This window comes from Hyperolius riggenbachi, chromosome 1 (genome assembly GCF_040937935.1).
Source record: "Hyperolius riggenbachi isolate aHypRig1 chromosome 1, aHypRig1.pri, whole genome shotgun sequence".
Taxonomy (NCBI): domain Eukaryota; kingdom Metazoa; phylum Chordata; class Amphibia; order Anura; family Hyperoliidae; genus Hyperolius; species Hyperolius riggenbachi.
Genome location: NC_090646.1, coordinates 519,356,736 through 519,370,997, shown reverse-complemented (window position 1 = coordinate 519,370,997; position 14,262 = coordinate 519,356,736). Strand labels below are relative to the sequence as shown.

The window sequence follows — 14,262 nt, the reverse complement described above, 5'->3', positions numbered from 1 at the left end:
GATTGAATGTGCTTTCAGTGCTGGAATGGAGAGGGATGTAGAAAGCCTCAATGGAATCCAGATGCTTGCTCTCCTGAGATAAGTATTGGATATCGATTTAAATAAAAGTCACAGGTTAATTGCAAATTCAGATTTACCTTCAGGTTTTGCATCCGCAGCAGCATGTCGCAAATTTTTCAAATGTTGTTGCGCTCTTTGCAGTCTCTGCTCTGCACTAAACAGCTATGCAGCAAAATAAAGATAACTGTTAATTCAGCTGCTTTGATTCGACACAAAGAAAGGCAAATAAACCAAATCACCATTCAGTTACAGGACTCCATTAAGTAGTATCTTACCTTAACAAGTCATTTAGCACAACTTTAATAAAAAAAATTAAAAATACTATCCATGTCAGACCCCATCAAATCACCCCCCAACCTAACTGTGCTCCCCAGGGGCCTCTGCAATATCTCCAGCCATGTAATATCTCAACTATCCTGGCAGGTATGCTCCTTTGTCAGTCCATGGCTCCATGACTCCATCCACTGCTAGACGCGGCACATTATTACATAATAACATGAGTCGATCATGGAGGAGAGGCTTAGGTAAAGGCACTACAGGAGAGATACTCTGTCCAAGACATTGCAGGGGAGCATAGTCAAGCTGAGGAGGGGGTCACCTGGGGGAGGAGGGGGGGGGCTGCAGGATGTCAAGTTATCAGTGGCTTGTTCTTTGCATCCTGAACAATTCTTCCGGCAGTTCTGGCTACCTGGCCGTGGCTTGGTGTCAACAGAGCCCCTCAATTTCAACTTTTTATGAGAGTCAGAAGACTGCTAATTGGCATTCTCAACACTTTGGATATCTTTTTATACATTTTTTTGTTTTTTAATGTCAGACAATCTCAGATTCCCTCTCAGATCTTTTCACGGTTAGCGCCGATTCACATGAACGATTCCCTCATCGTTTTTGCTGAGTTTTTTTTTTCTACAGAACTGCTTCCATTCAAAATGGATGGAAGCAGCTCTCTTACTTTTACCGATGGAGAGTGCACGTTCATTACAGTTCACCGTCCTTTGTGCAATCTGGAGGGGAATATAACAAATATATTCCCCTACTGACTACCTAGCACCCCAGGTGGCGTAATCAGGGTCCGGCCATTGCCAGCCCCCTAAATTACAGTATTTTCCCACCAGCGCCGCTATAGCCATAATAAAATTATGGCAGCGCCCAAAGCAGGTGCTACGCGGCTCGGAGCCAGGACCAAGATGACCTGTCTCGGGATCTGTAACTACAGTCCCCAACATAAACACAAAATGCATTGCACATTTAACAGTAGTTTCAATCCCCCTAAGGGGTATAAATAAGGAATAGTCAGGACCAGCCAGGATGTGAATCCCAGCCAGGCCACTATCTGCATGAAGTTTGTATGTTCTCCCCGTGAGTGTGCGGGTTTCCTCCAGGCACTACAGTTTCCTCCCACATACAAAAACACATAGATAAGTTAACTGTTTCTCCCCTAAAAAAAAACAACAAATGTAAACACAATTTGTCCCTAGACTATGATAGACACATGACTATGGTAGGGATTAGATTGTGAGCTCCTCTGAGGGACAGTTAGTGACATGACTATATTCTGCGGAAGATGTTGGCACTATATAAATACTAAATAATAATACTTATAATAGTTACAAACCTCCAATTTGTGCCCACTGACTATATCCCTTATGTATACCCCTTAGGGAAATTGAGGACCCCACACTGTATTACTGGGGATATATCCCATTTCCTCAACCCCCAGCTTTTGTCTTCTGCCTACTCCTGCACTTGTACTTTTGTAGCTCTAAAGGTGACCACTAACGATACAATGTGATTGGATTGGTTAGGAGATTTTGGTCAGTTAGTGGCCCCAAACAATCAATTCTGATTGTTTATACGAATAATTGTTTGTAAACAGTCGTTCAATGAATTGTACTGTTAGTGGCCACCTGTAGAAATGGTATTTTGAGGGTTTTTCTTGTCTTCATCATACAGTGCTACCCTTGCACACTGCGTCACGCACACGTTACTCTTTCCTGCCGCTTCACACCGCAAAGGCCATGCAAGTCTATGAAGACTTGCACACTTGACACCATGCGACTCGGTGCGCCCGAAGTATCCCAATTCCAGCAATACCACACAAAGTGTGTTTTTAAAAAAGTGGTGTTGGCGCTCCTTAAAAGTTCAGTCTCTGGGTTATACTCCAACCAAATGCCAGTCCTATTGGATGGATCGCTGTACTGAATGGGGGTAGCTGTTCCCCTATATTACTGTAATCAAGAAAGGTCTGTACGGCGCTCACTCCCTTCACAATGTCTCAAAATACATCTTCTGTAGGTAGTCTTTCAATCAAAAATGTCTCTAGTTTCTGGTACAAATAAACACTCTCACCAATGTTGAAATGCTGACTTATCACAGATCAGCTGCATGCACATAAGGGATGGACCAGTTCTTGTATTCCTCTTCCTGATGTTCACCTCTTAAATTCCACTTGTACCTCAAAAGACATATAACTTGACATAGCGTGAACCTGTCTATAAGTATACTTTTATGCCACACATGTGAACGTTAGTGCACCCTATCGTGCTCCCCTCAGTGCTCGTATTGCACCTTCCCAGACAAATGAGCAAAATTCCTGCTCACCAGATATGTTGGCTGACCGATCAGACCAGCATCAATCGCATGAATAGTATCACTCAAATTCTTCCTCCACAACAGGTCTCCAATAGTAGCTTGCTTCGGTAGTTCCTCAGAAACAAATTCATAAACACATATAGTGTGAACCTGTCACAAACAGTTTTCCAGTATTCATGCAAACGTATTTCCCTCTGTGGGCACTCTGCACCCTGTGATCTCGTGCTGTCCTACCACCAAATCATGCAATAAACACTAGCCGCTCACCAGATGGTTTGCTGACCACACAGGGACCAGCACTCAGCGCTTTTGGTTTACCAGACTTTGAAGAGACTTGCCAGCAGCGTTAATGATCACCTATGGGACTAATACACAGCTCCCATAGCATAATACTGTTTCATGCTTTTAATAAAAGATTAAGATTACACTCACATATAAAACATGCGCATACCTACCGCTGGCAAGTCTCTTCAAAGTCTGGTAAACCAAAAGCGCTGAGTGCTGGTCCCTGTGTGGTCAGCAAACCATCTGGTGAGCGGCTAGTGTTTATTGCATGATTTGGTGGTAGGACAGCACGAGATCACAGGGTGCAGAGTGCCCACAGAGGGAAATACGTTTGCATGAATACTGGAAAACTGTTTGTGACAGGCTCACACTATATGTGTTTATGAATTTGTTTCTGAGGAACTACCGAAGCAAGCTACTATTGGAGACCTGTTGTGGAGGAAGAATTTGAGTGATACTATTCATGCGATTGATGCTGGTCTGATCGGTCAGCCAACATATCTGGTGAGCAGGAATTTTGCTCATTTGTCTGGGAAGGTGCAATACGAGCACTGAGGGGAGCACGATAGGGTGCACTAACGTTCACATGTGTGGCATAAAAGTATACTTATAGACAGGTTCACGCTATGTCAAGTTATATGTCTTTTGAGGTACAAGTGGAATTTAAGAGGTGAACATCAGGAAGAGGAATACAAGAACTGGTCCATCCCTTATGTGCATGCAGCTGATCTGTGATAAGTCAGCATTTCAACATTGGTGAGAGTGTTTATTTGTACCAGAAACTAGAGACATTTTGATTGAAAGACTACCTATAGAAGATGTATTTTGAGACATTGTGAAGGGAGTGAGCGCCGTACAGACCTTTCTTGATTACAATACCACACAAAGGCTGCATGGCATTACTGTATGATCCAGGGCTACCGCATGGATTATGCAGTAATGCAAATCAATGGGCGACGCAGGCATTGTGCACGACAGGAGCGAGGTGTGATGTTGCGCCCATAAGCAGAAGTACGGGAATCCCAGTGGCATACTTCCTGCCTGGCAGGGAATACGTCACTAGCTGTGGAGTGGCGCTATGCACAGGACCCTGTCACACAGGGTCATATGAAGGCTGATTTCTGCGGTGGGAGGCGGTGCTTGCACTGTATTACACCGCTAATATTAGGTGTGCAACTAGCCTCATCTGTGTACGCAGAGTTCTCCTTCTCTAAGTTTAAGGCAGGGGACACAATTGTCTTCTGTGCATGTTTTCCTGCATGCATTTTCTGCACACCATGGCCTTGATTCATAGAGCTGTGTGCAGTGAATGTAAAATGCTCGTTAAATCACCGCATTCTGTATTTTAGACTTTGGTATGCGGATTCATTAAAATGATCAGAGGTGTAATTGAAGTTCGGTAATTTACCGCTTCAATAGACAAATCTCCGGTGCAGTGAGGGCATTACAATGCATCTCGACATCCCTTTAGATGTGCATGCTTTACTATACGGTTTGTTATACTGCCTCTGCTCGGATCTGAATATGTCTATTAGTCTCTCTTAACATTTTATTTAATTGCCACAGCTTGAATTAACTTTTAGGAGATGTCACACATGCCCTGCTTTGAAGATAAGCAGCTAGTATAGGGAAAGCATCTATCAGGAACAGAAGAGGTTAAACACTGCTGGGAAATTGTATTTGTACCTTTCTCTCTGCTGACTACGTGGGTGGTAGAAACTTTTGTTCCACCGAGAAGCCTGCGCTTCCCATCAGCATTGGATCAGCAGGACCTGAAGCAGATAGGAGCTGTTTCTATTGGCTCTGCTCCTGTCAGTCAAAGCTTATTCCCCTCTACTTGTGGCTTTCACATAGTTACCGCTCTGCTATTACTCTCATATCGCCAGCCCAGGGCAGCCGGTAATTTTTCGGCTTGTTATCGGATGTTCTAAATTTTATGAGTTGACATTTACTGACATATTTTCCACTCAAATTGGTAATTTACCTCACTGCTCGGTAATTGTAGCTTTTCATTCGGTAACTGCTTTTATGAAGACACTTACCTAAGTGCTCTGTAACGTTAGCTGTTACCGCATGTGGTAATGCTTTATGAAATCGAGGCCCATGTGTGTTTGCATGCAGAAAAATGCACACTTTTTTACAGCAGCTCATGTAATTGATAGAGAAAATTGACAAAGAGTGCAGAATTATCTTGAAGTATGTCAGTTTTTTTTCCTCGCACACACACAAAAAAAAGTGTGAACTAGCCCAATGATTAACATCAGTTCTTAGTTTAAATCAAATTTTCTTTGCAGAAAACATGCACAAAAATAGTCAAGTGTGTCCCCTGCTTAAAGCCTTCAAGACTATGAAATAATCTAACTTGCAAAACAGAGCAAAATGTCCTTCATGCTTCTAATATGACAGTCATATATAACAAATGACTTCATTAGCTTAGTTATTATGCAGAGTTGATATAACTGCAATTGAATGAATACATTTACCAGTGAAAGAATTGGCAGAACTCAATAGCTGCACACAATAAGAGAAGCAACTTCTATTATACTCAGGGCATGATGGCGTTTGCTGGCTCTGCAAATTTTATTGTATATTTCCAACTAATGAGAAGGAGAAATAGGCAGTTTTACAGAGGTCAAACTGCATTATTATTTTATGCTAAACAGCTCTTCCATGTTCACAGATGTTATAACAAAATAGTGAAAGCATACCTGATTTCTCTGCTCTTGTTTCTGCTGGGCCAGAGACTCTTCCCTCTCTTTTTCTACTCGCAGTTGACTTGCTATCTCAAGCATCCGCTGATGAGTCTGAACTGTCTCCACCTGCAATGAGTGATTGAGCAGTCCTGGTTACTTAAGTTTCTGTCACATCCTAAAGAAAATTAGTAGACAGCATTATGAGTAACCCAGGTCTCTGTAAGCATTTCCTCTTCAAGCCATTTCTCCCAGCAGATGACAGCTAGGTATTGGATTCAAGAAGTTTAAAAGCCTTGGCCTTCGGCCTAAGGAGATTCCCTTTCCATCACTTGCATTTTCAGCTCCCTTATTACGAGTGCAACATGCTAGTCCTAATCCTTGTTTGCATTCCCTCAGCCAACAGGCTTGACATTGAAATGTTACAGTATTAAGTTTCTCCTTACCCGTTTTTTAAGACGCTCTACTCTCTTCATCAGCTGATCCTTTTCCTCTTCCATAGCAGCGATGTCCTAAAGATCGGATTACCAGTAATAAGTGACAATGGTCTGAACATTTTTTTCTGGAGTTAAAGTCAGAAGAATATTTAGACCAATTTAAATTTTAGCATTTCAGTGACTAAATGTAGCGCGATACTTATGATCTACAGATTTAGAAAAGTGACCAATAAACATTGTAAATAATAATAATAATAAACATCTGCACATCTTTGGAAATTATAATACACAGAAATGTAAGCGTTAATATATTTTTAAACATTATGTAAGTACATCTTAAAGGAAGCCTGAATTGACTGGAATATTGAGCAGGCCCTTGCTATATTCTGTTTAAAAAGCGCATTGTTTAGCTGCTTTATTGATATTTTACATACAAAGCCAAAACTGTACAGTTAGCTCCTCCCCCTCATACAAACCATACTGCAATCCAAGAATAAAAAATTGGGGTGTAAATGGAGCAGACGTAACGTCATATTTATTTTCAAAATGCATCACATTTATTGTAACAAATTGCTTCACAAACTTCTGGTTTCATACAACATGAAAAGTAGCATGTAGCTCCAAATGACGAATTCAAAGATTGCCTGGCATCATGTTTCACAGCTAGAAGCTGCTTCTTCAGAGGTATATGAATAAGTACATTCCATCAATCCCAGAGGATACAAGGGCCTATACGCAATTAACTTTTTCTCCTTTGTTTTCTCCTAGGCAATATTTTCAAAACCTTGTCAATATATTGCCTTTTAAACTACCAGCAAGAAAATACTCAAAATTATTTTCATAGTACTTTTTCCACCTACTTTTTGGTACTTTTTCAATTACAAAGTGCTGAAAAGTTATTTTAAAAAGAAGTTGTAAATTATTTCCTAGCAGAAAACTCAGGAGAAAAAGGGCCAATTCATCATGTGTCTATGATGTGGTCAAGTAGAATCTGCATGCAATGTGCATCCCTACATTAAATACAGACACAGTCTTCTACCAAAAATCCTTGCTTGGGCTCAAGAACATTTCTGAAATCTATGGTGTGTGAAAATAGTCCATTGCTGCGCCCACTAGTTATGTTAAAAAGTCTTAAAAAATTATAAACACACACACGCACCACGCAAAAAACAAACCGTGTACCACGCAAAGAACAGAATCAACATGATCCAGAAACACCACCACCTTCACTGAGCTAGAGCTTAAAGGCAAACCTAAACTGAGAAGGATATGGATTTTTCCTTTTAACATAATACCAGTTGCCTGACTCTCCTGCTCATCCTGTGCTACCAATACTTTCAGCTACAGCCCCTGAACAAGCATGCAGATCAGGTGCTCTGACTGAAATCAGACTGGATTGACTGCATACTTGTTTCAGGTGTGTGATTCAGCCACTACTTTAGCCAAAGGGATCAGGACTGCCAGGCAACTGGTATTGATTAAAAAGGAAACATCCATAGCCCTCTCAGTTTAGGTTCCCTTTAAGATTGGCTAAGGTGAAAAACTGTCCTGTGGCCTGAAATTCATGGATGCTTTGTCCTGTGGGTGTAAGTGGAGACAAACCATCCAGTTTATTACTAAGGATGGTCAATGAGATGCATATAATTCCAAGTTGATACAGAATTATGTAAATTCAGTATGCAAATGTATGCAGCTTGAAGACCAGTCAAATCCTGCCAAGGTGGAATTCCATTTTCAATGTTCCTAAGAGAACAACCATGATTGTATTGGTGTGCATTAGTGCACGGAATATGGGTAGTTTGCACACCTGGGAATACACCATTAGTGCTGAACAATATATACCAGTTTTGGTGCAACATACTGCAAAATACGCTGCCATTCAGACAATGTGCTTTTTTTTGGGAAAGACACAGTTATTTTAGCCATATACTGTAATAGGGAACCTTATTGTTCACATACAGCATGGTTCCCAAGTAAGTTTCAGCAAAGTATTGAGCAAACTATGGCCCCCAAGCCATACCTGGCCATTTGCATGTTTCATCCAGAACGCTGATGCAGGGACAGATTCTTTGGATCTTGCCCTCCTGTAGGTGAAATGGCAATTCAGTGTCCTACGGACACTGCTCCAGTTCACTGGTGCTTGCAGGAGTCTCCGTGGTCCGGCAGAAGGGCTATGGGAAACGGCGTCCTGAAGCCCAGCACTGGAGTCTATTTGTCTCCAGTGCTGCCAAATTACATGCATTTTGTTGTGAAATGCTGCCACATTGTGTATTTTAGGGGAAACACTGCCACATGTGTATTTTGTGGGAAAATGCTGCCTCATTAGGTGTACTTTGTGTGAGAGTGCCACATTATTTATATTTTGTGGGGAAACGCTGCCGTAATATGTGTATTTTGGTGGAAACTACCACATCATGTGCATTTTGTGGGACAATGCTGCCAATTACGTGTATTTCGTGGGGAAAAGCTGCCACATTATGTGTTTTTAAGGGGGAACTCCCACATTATGTGTATGGTTTTTTTTTGGGGGGGGGGGGGCGACGACTGCCATGTTATGTGTATTTAGTCGGGAAATGCTGCCAGATTATGTTTATTTTGGGAAAAACTGCTGCCCAGTTATGCATATTTTGTGGGAAAATGCTGCCGATTTTGTTCAGTGATGCCCATAACTATTCATACCCCTGGCAAATTTTGACTTAGTTACTTTTATTCAACCAGCAAGTAATTTTTGGGCGGGAAATGACATAGGTGTCTCCCAAAAGATAATAAGACAATGTACAAGAGGAAAAAAACATTTCTCAGTTTTATTTACATTTGAGCAAAAAGTATCCAGTCCAAAATTTTTCATACCTTTCTCAATAATCAATAGAAAAGCCTATTACAGCCTATTACAGCAATCAAACGCTTCCTATAATTGCAGACCAGCTTTTTGCATGTCTCCACGGGTATTTTTGCCCATTCATCTTAAGCAATGAGCTCCAAATCTTTCAGGTTGGAGGGTCTTCTTGCCATCACTCTGATCTTTAGCTCCCTCCACAGATTCTCAATTGGATTCAAGTCAGGACTCTGGCTGGACCACTTCAAAACATTAATGTTGTTGTCTGCTAACCATTTCTTCACCAGTTTTGCTGTGTGTTTTGGGTCAGTCATGCTGAACTGTCCATTGGTGGCCAAGGCCAAGTTTCTCTACAGACTACCTGATGTTGTCACGGAGAATCCTCATGTATTACTTTTTTTCATGGTGCCATTTACTGTGATTAGGTTCCCTAGTCCATTGGATGAAAAAACAACTCCAAAGCATTAGGTTCCTACCACCACGTTTGACAGTGGGGATGGTGTTCTTTGGGTTGAAGGCTTCTCCTTTTTTTACGCCAAATGAAGGAAACATCATTGTGACCAAACAATTAAATTTTTGTTTCACAGAAGACCAGAAGTCTTATTTGTCCAGATGAGTATTGTTATAATTTAAGTAGGCCTCAGTTACTTGGCCTGAGTTTTATGTAAAAGGCTTGTCCGCTGTGTATGCCTTTAAAATAAATAGAGGTTTTGTGATGCAGGCAGAGGCATCTCAGGGTCTGCGTGTAGCAGAGGATACACGCAGATACTGAGAACATGTTCCCAAAAGAAGGCCATCGGCCTACTCTGACCTCCACGTACACCACAGGAACAGTAAACATCGGCCATATTTACTAAACATCCACGTTCCTGCATTTAGGTCAAATGCCTCATTGATTATTAATCAAGTAGGTGGGTATGATGACACCACGAGTGGGTCCACCAATAATCTGATCTAGGGGGTGGCGAAGATGATGTCATATTTAACTCTTTCCTAGTCGGTATTAAACCCGGAGTGAGCGATGGAGAGAGCATTCTGCTTCTTCCTTCCGCACTAGCTCGCAAGGCTGACTGGGACCTCTAAGTATGCTCTTCCTTTCTGTAATCTGATATAATGTATGCTGTACATAGGTAGTTTAGTGTAACGTAGTTAGGAAGAAGGTACCTGATTGACTTCAGCAGGGAGTCTAATCACGAGCTTGTAACGCAACATGAAGATTGGCATGGCTAGGATATGATGAATGTATCTATCTGTATTCCTGTTTCCTGAATAAATAACGTAAACATTGAAGAAGCCTGAGAAAGTCTATCTCCTGCTTGCTGTGTGGAGAGTCAAGTGATCTAATAGTCTGTGAGACGTAACTGTAAGAAGTTACTGGTGTCGAAGCAAGGTGATATAAGAACAGTTTATAACAAGTATTTGCAAAGGCCAAGGGAGCTTTTGTGTGCCTTATCCGGAGAGGTGGTGTCCTCCTTGTTCTGCATCAGTGGAACCCAGCAGTGTGCAGTGTCCATTGGATTGTCTGCTTTGAGACATTTCCACCAGCAGAGCCAAGATTCACCAGGATAAAGGCTATCCTTGTGGTGGTGATCCTTGGATTCTTTATCACCTCTCTTACTATCCTCCTGGCCAGCACAGGTGTCACTTTTGGCTTTCAACCACGTCCTCTGAGATTTTCCACAGTGCAGAACATCTTGTATTTTTTAATAATAATTTGCACTGTAGCCACTGGAACTGGAAAACATTCAGAAATTGCCTTGTAGCCCTTCCCTGACTTGTGAGCAGCCACAATGTGCAGCCACAGGTCCTCATTGAGCTCCTTTGTCTTAGCCATGACTGTCCACAAACCAACTGCAGAGAACTGCTGTTTTTCACCTGTTAAATTGATTAAAACAGCTGTTCCCAATTAAACTGGATAATTATGATGCTTTAGAACAGCTTGGACTATTTGGAATGGTATAGAACTTTGGATTTTCCCACAGACTGTGACAATTTGTGAAGGGTATGAAAAGTTTTGGACTGGACACCATTTGCTCAAATGTAAATTAAAGTGGAGAAATGTTTTTTTTCCACTATAATTCCTCTTGTACATCGTCTTATCTTTTGGGAGACACCTATGTAATTTCCTGTCAAAAAATTACTTGCTGGTTGAATAAAAGTAACTTTAAGTCAAAATTTGCCAGGAGTATGAATAATTATGGGCATCACTGTATATTTCTGGGTCAACTAAAACTGCTAATACTAGGGAACATCAGTCAATTTAAACTGGGGAGGGGCCTGGTAATACTGGGACACACCTGGCAATTTACAGTAAACTGGGATGGGGGCTGGTAATATTGAGGCACACCTGGCTACCTTATAACTTGGTAGGGGCTGCCTAATACTAGGGGTACATCTAGCTATTTATACTGTGTGAGGGGGCTACTTAATACTGGGGGTACGCCTGCCTACCTATACTGGAGGCCAAACTAAGACCAGGGCACATTTAGCTTCCGGGGTGGGTGGGGGACGGGGGAGTGTTTTGGCTACCTACACTGTTCCGGACCACCTGTCAAATTTAAGATCACTATAAGGCCCAAGGGTAAAAAAAAAAAAAAAAAAAAAAAAAAAGAAAAACAAAGTTTGCCCACCCCTGATCCAGAAGCTAAATTGGTCAGACCGGTCATCCACTAAAAACATCTGGTGCATTATGTAATGAAAAACACAAAAAAGAAGACCCTGGAATGTCGAACAGATGAAATCCTATACCAAGAAATAATGGGACATCATTTTACTTTTAAAGCTACAGCAAATGGTCTCTTCAGCTAAGTAGTGTCCTGCATACACTACAACAGCAAGGCTTTGCAATATTATTTAGCACACTCCAAAATGCTGCAAATGAGACCAGGCTATTTTTTTACAATTAAGTGCTTTTCAGCTTTAATAGCTCGCTGCAGGGCCATGCGATGCAGCACATACATGAATCCCCCCCCCCTTTTCTGCCCACCAACAGAGCTTTCTGTTGGTGGGCTCTAATCGCTGCTGTAGGCTTTCTTATTTTTTAATTAGTTTGTTTTTATTAAAAAGTACTCTATTTTTTTAATATACTTTTCTCCACTCCCTCCCCCGTCAGCCAATCAGGGCGATCCTCTCTCATAAGCATCAGCCTATGATCTCTCATAGGCATAAGCCTATTGAGAGGGGATTGCGATCAGAGCCTCTCCAGGGGACAGCCGAGTGACCTGGCTGTCCTAAATACAGCGCTGTATTAGATCGGCGTTGTACATTGTAAATAGATGGTGGTTTCGCCGTCTAACAGTCTGCTAGCGACGAGTGAAGCAGGTAGACCGATGACGGAGTGGAGTTTCGTCACTCAAGCGGAGATGCGCTCGCATTGACGCGTGCGATCACCACTAATCTCCACCCTCTGCTCATGACGCCTTTCCGCATTAGGCGGCCCCGGGGCTGCCACCTTCCTGATGCCTAGCGGCGTTAGGCGGAAGTGGTTAAACTGATGGGTAACTGAAATCTTATATTAGGCAAGAATAAATCCTACTACCGAAAGTTCCCAAACATTTAGGTCAGGTTCACATGTTCGATTTGCGATCTTGTGAGAATGTGATCATATGTAATATCTTTTAATGGTATCGCAATCTATTTTTCATTATTTGCAGAACTGCGTTCACAATTTTTCTGAATTTTAACCACTTAATGACAAGCTGACTTATAAAAAGTCAGACAGTGCTGCTGCCGCTGTGCGCATGTATGTACAGTAGCAGTGTTTATATTAAAACTATAGGGGATGAAATTGGAAAAATAGTGTATTTTTTCATTTTTTCCCTTTAAAAACGCATAGAAAATAAAGTAATTACTGAAAACAAATATCAACCCCAAAAAGCCTAATTGTTGGCGGAAAAAAAACAAGATATAGATCATTCATTGTGATTAGTAGTGATTAAGCTATTGGCAAATGAAAGGGATGAGCACTGAAAGGTGAAAAACGCTCTTGTCCGTTAGGGTAAAAACTCCTTTGGGGAGAAGTGGTTAAATTTAGATGGCAGCTCTGCTTTTTCAAGTGCAATTCCTGTTTAAATGTAAGTTAAAGTGAAGTCAATGGGAATACAGAAACATCACATTTTGGGTAAAAATATATTTTATATATTTGTTATGTAAATTATGCTTGAGGGTCAACCAGAGAGTAACAGCCATTTTCAATGGTAATCAATTAAGGTACCTGTTTTTAGACACACAAACTTGTAAATATTTTTCTACAGAATCACCTCCTTAAGCAGTTATTATATCTTTTTACAAGGTTGTCAATCCCTTTGTTGTTGTGGCGTCACACGCCTCAGCGATGGGTAGGGTAATTTGATGGGGGGTGGGGGGCTTCATGTTAATGCTGCTAAACAAATAGTTACCAGCTCTCTACAGTCACGTGACAACCAGTGGTGGGAGACAAGAGGTAACCCTGACAGATGCAAGTTAAATTACACAGAAAGAACACCTTGTACGGCAGATAAAAGCAAAAGGGGGGGGGGGAGGGGGGGGGTTCATGCTAATGCTGCTGAACAAACTGTTACTGTCCTTCTGCAGTGGTGCAGGGAGAGAAGAGATGCAAGTAGTTGCAAAATTGCATGCTTTTTCCACAAGTGTGAATCCTCCCTTACAGAATGTTGTTCAAAGAAGAGGTGATGCAGGGCAGTGGTATTTATGCCCCGTCTCCACTTTTTTTCCCCTAATGTGTTGCTGACAACAACTTTAAATGAGAATGCATTTTTACAAACTACAATATTTTCAGTTTCAACATTTACAATGTTGTTTTTTGTAATTTTACCAAACAAACAAATTAGGGGTTTACATGATTTGATAATCATAGCGTTCAGTCTTTATTTACATTTTACACAATCCCAATGTTTTCAGAAATGAGTTTTGTGAGCAAATAATAATCAGTGCTGGAAGTGTATGTTGCACCTAATCTATTGTAATGGATAATATTCCAATGTTACCCTCTGCATCGCTTCTTACAGTCTCTGCATATTGTTGCAAAAATGTTGTGTCCGTTGGATTCTGGCACAAAGCCCCACACCCTTGCAGAAAAGGGCCTCTGCAATTTTTCGATCTTGTGTTTTTTCTATCTTGTGTACATCTGGGTTGCAGACTTTAATAGGAGTGACAGCAAAACAACAGAGGGGGCCCAGAGGACATGGGGGGACCTCAAAGACTATGGGGGGCTGGAAGAAGCCCAGGTAATTAGAAGTCAACTTTTTCTCACAGTTCTGGTGTGCTTTAAAAAAGGCACTATGGGTCATCTTGTTGGCTGTCACAGGTTCTGCTGGGACAGGTGTTTTTGCATTGGTCAATTAATTGCCCTGCCTTGTGACTGAAT

General features: G+C 41.5%; 1 protein-coding gene across 5 annotated transcripts in view; it reads right to left on the bottom strand.

Annotated features, from left to right (window-relative positions):
* The window catches only part of IFT81 (intraflagellar transport 81), a 191,389-nt gene that overhangs the window by 114,941 nt on the left and 62,186 nt on the right, over nt 1-14,262 (bottom strand). For all 5 annotated transcript variants that reach the window (XM_068245244.1, XM_068245251.1, XM_068245265.1 and 2 more), the window contains exons 6-8: nt 6,071-6,136; nt 5,643-5,753; nt 138-222 (exon numbers count right to left, since the gene is read on the bottom strand). In XM_068245244.1, coding sequence (XP_068101345.1) covers nt 138-222; nt 5,643-5,753; nt 6,071-6,136 — 262 coding nt within the window. The remainder of the gene's footprint in view (nt 1-137; nt 223-5,642; nt 5,754-6,070; nt 6,137-14,262) is intronic.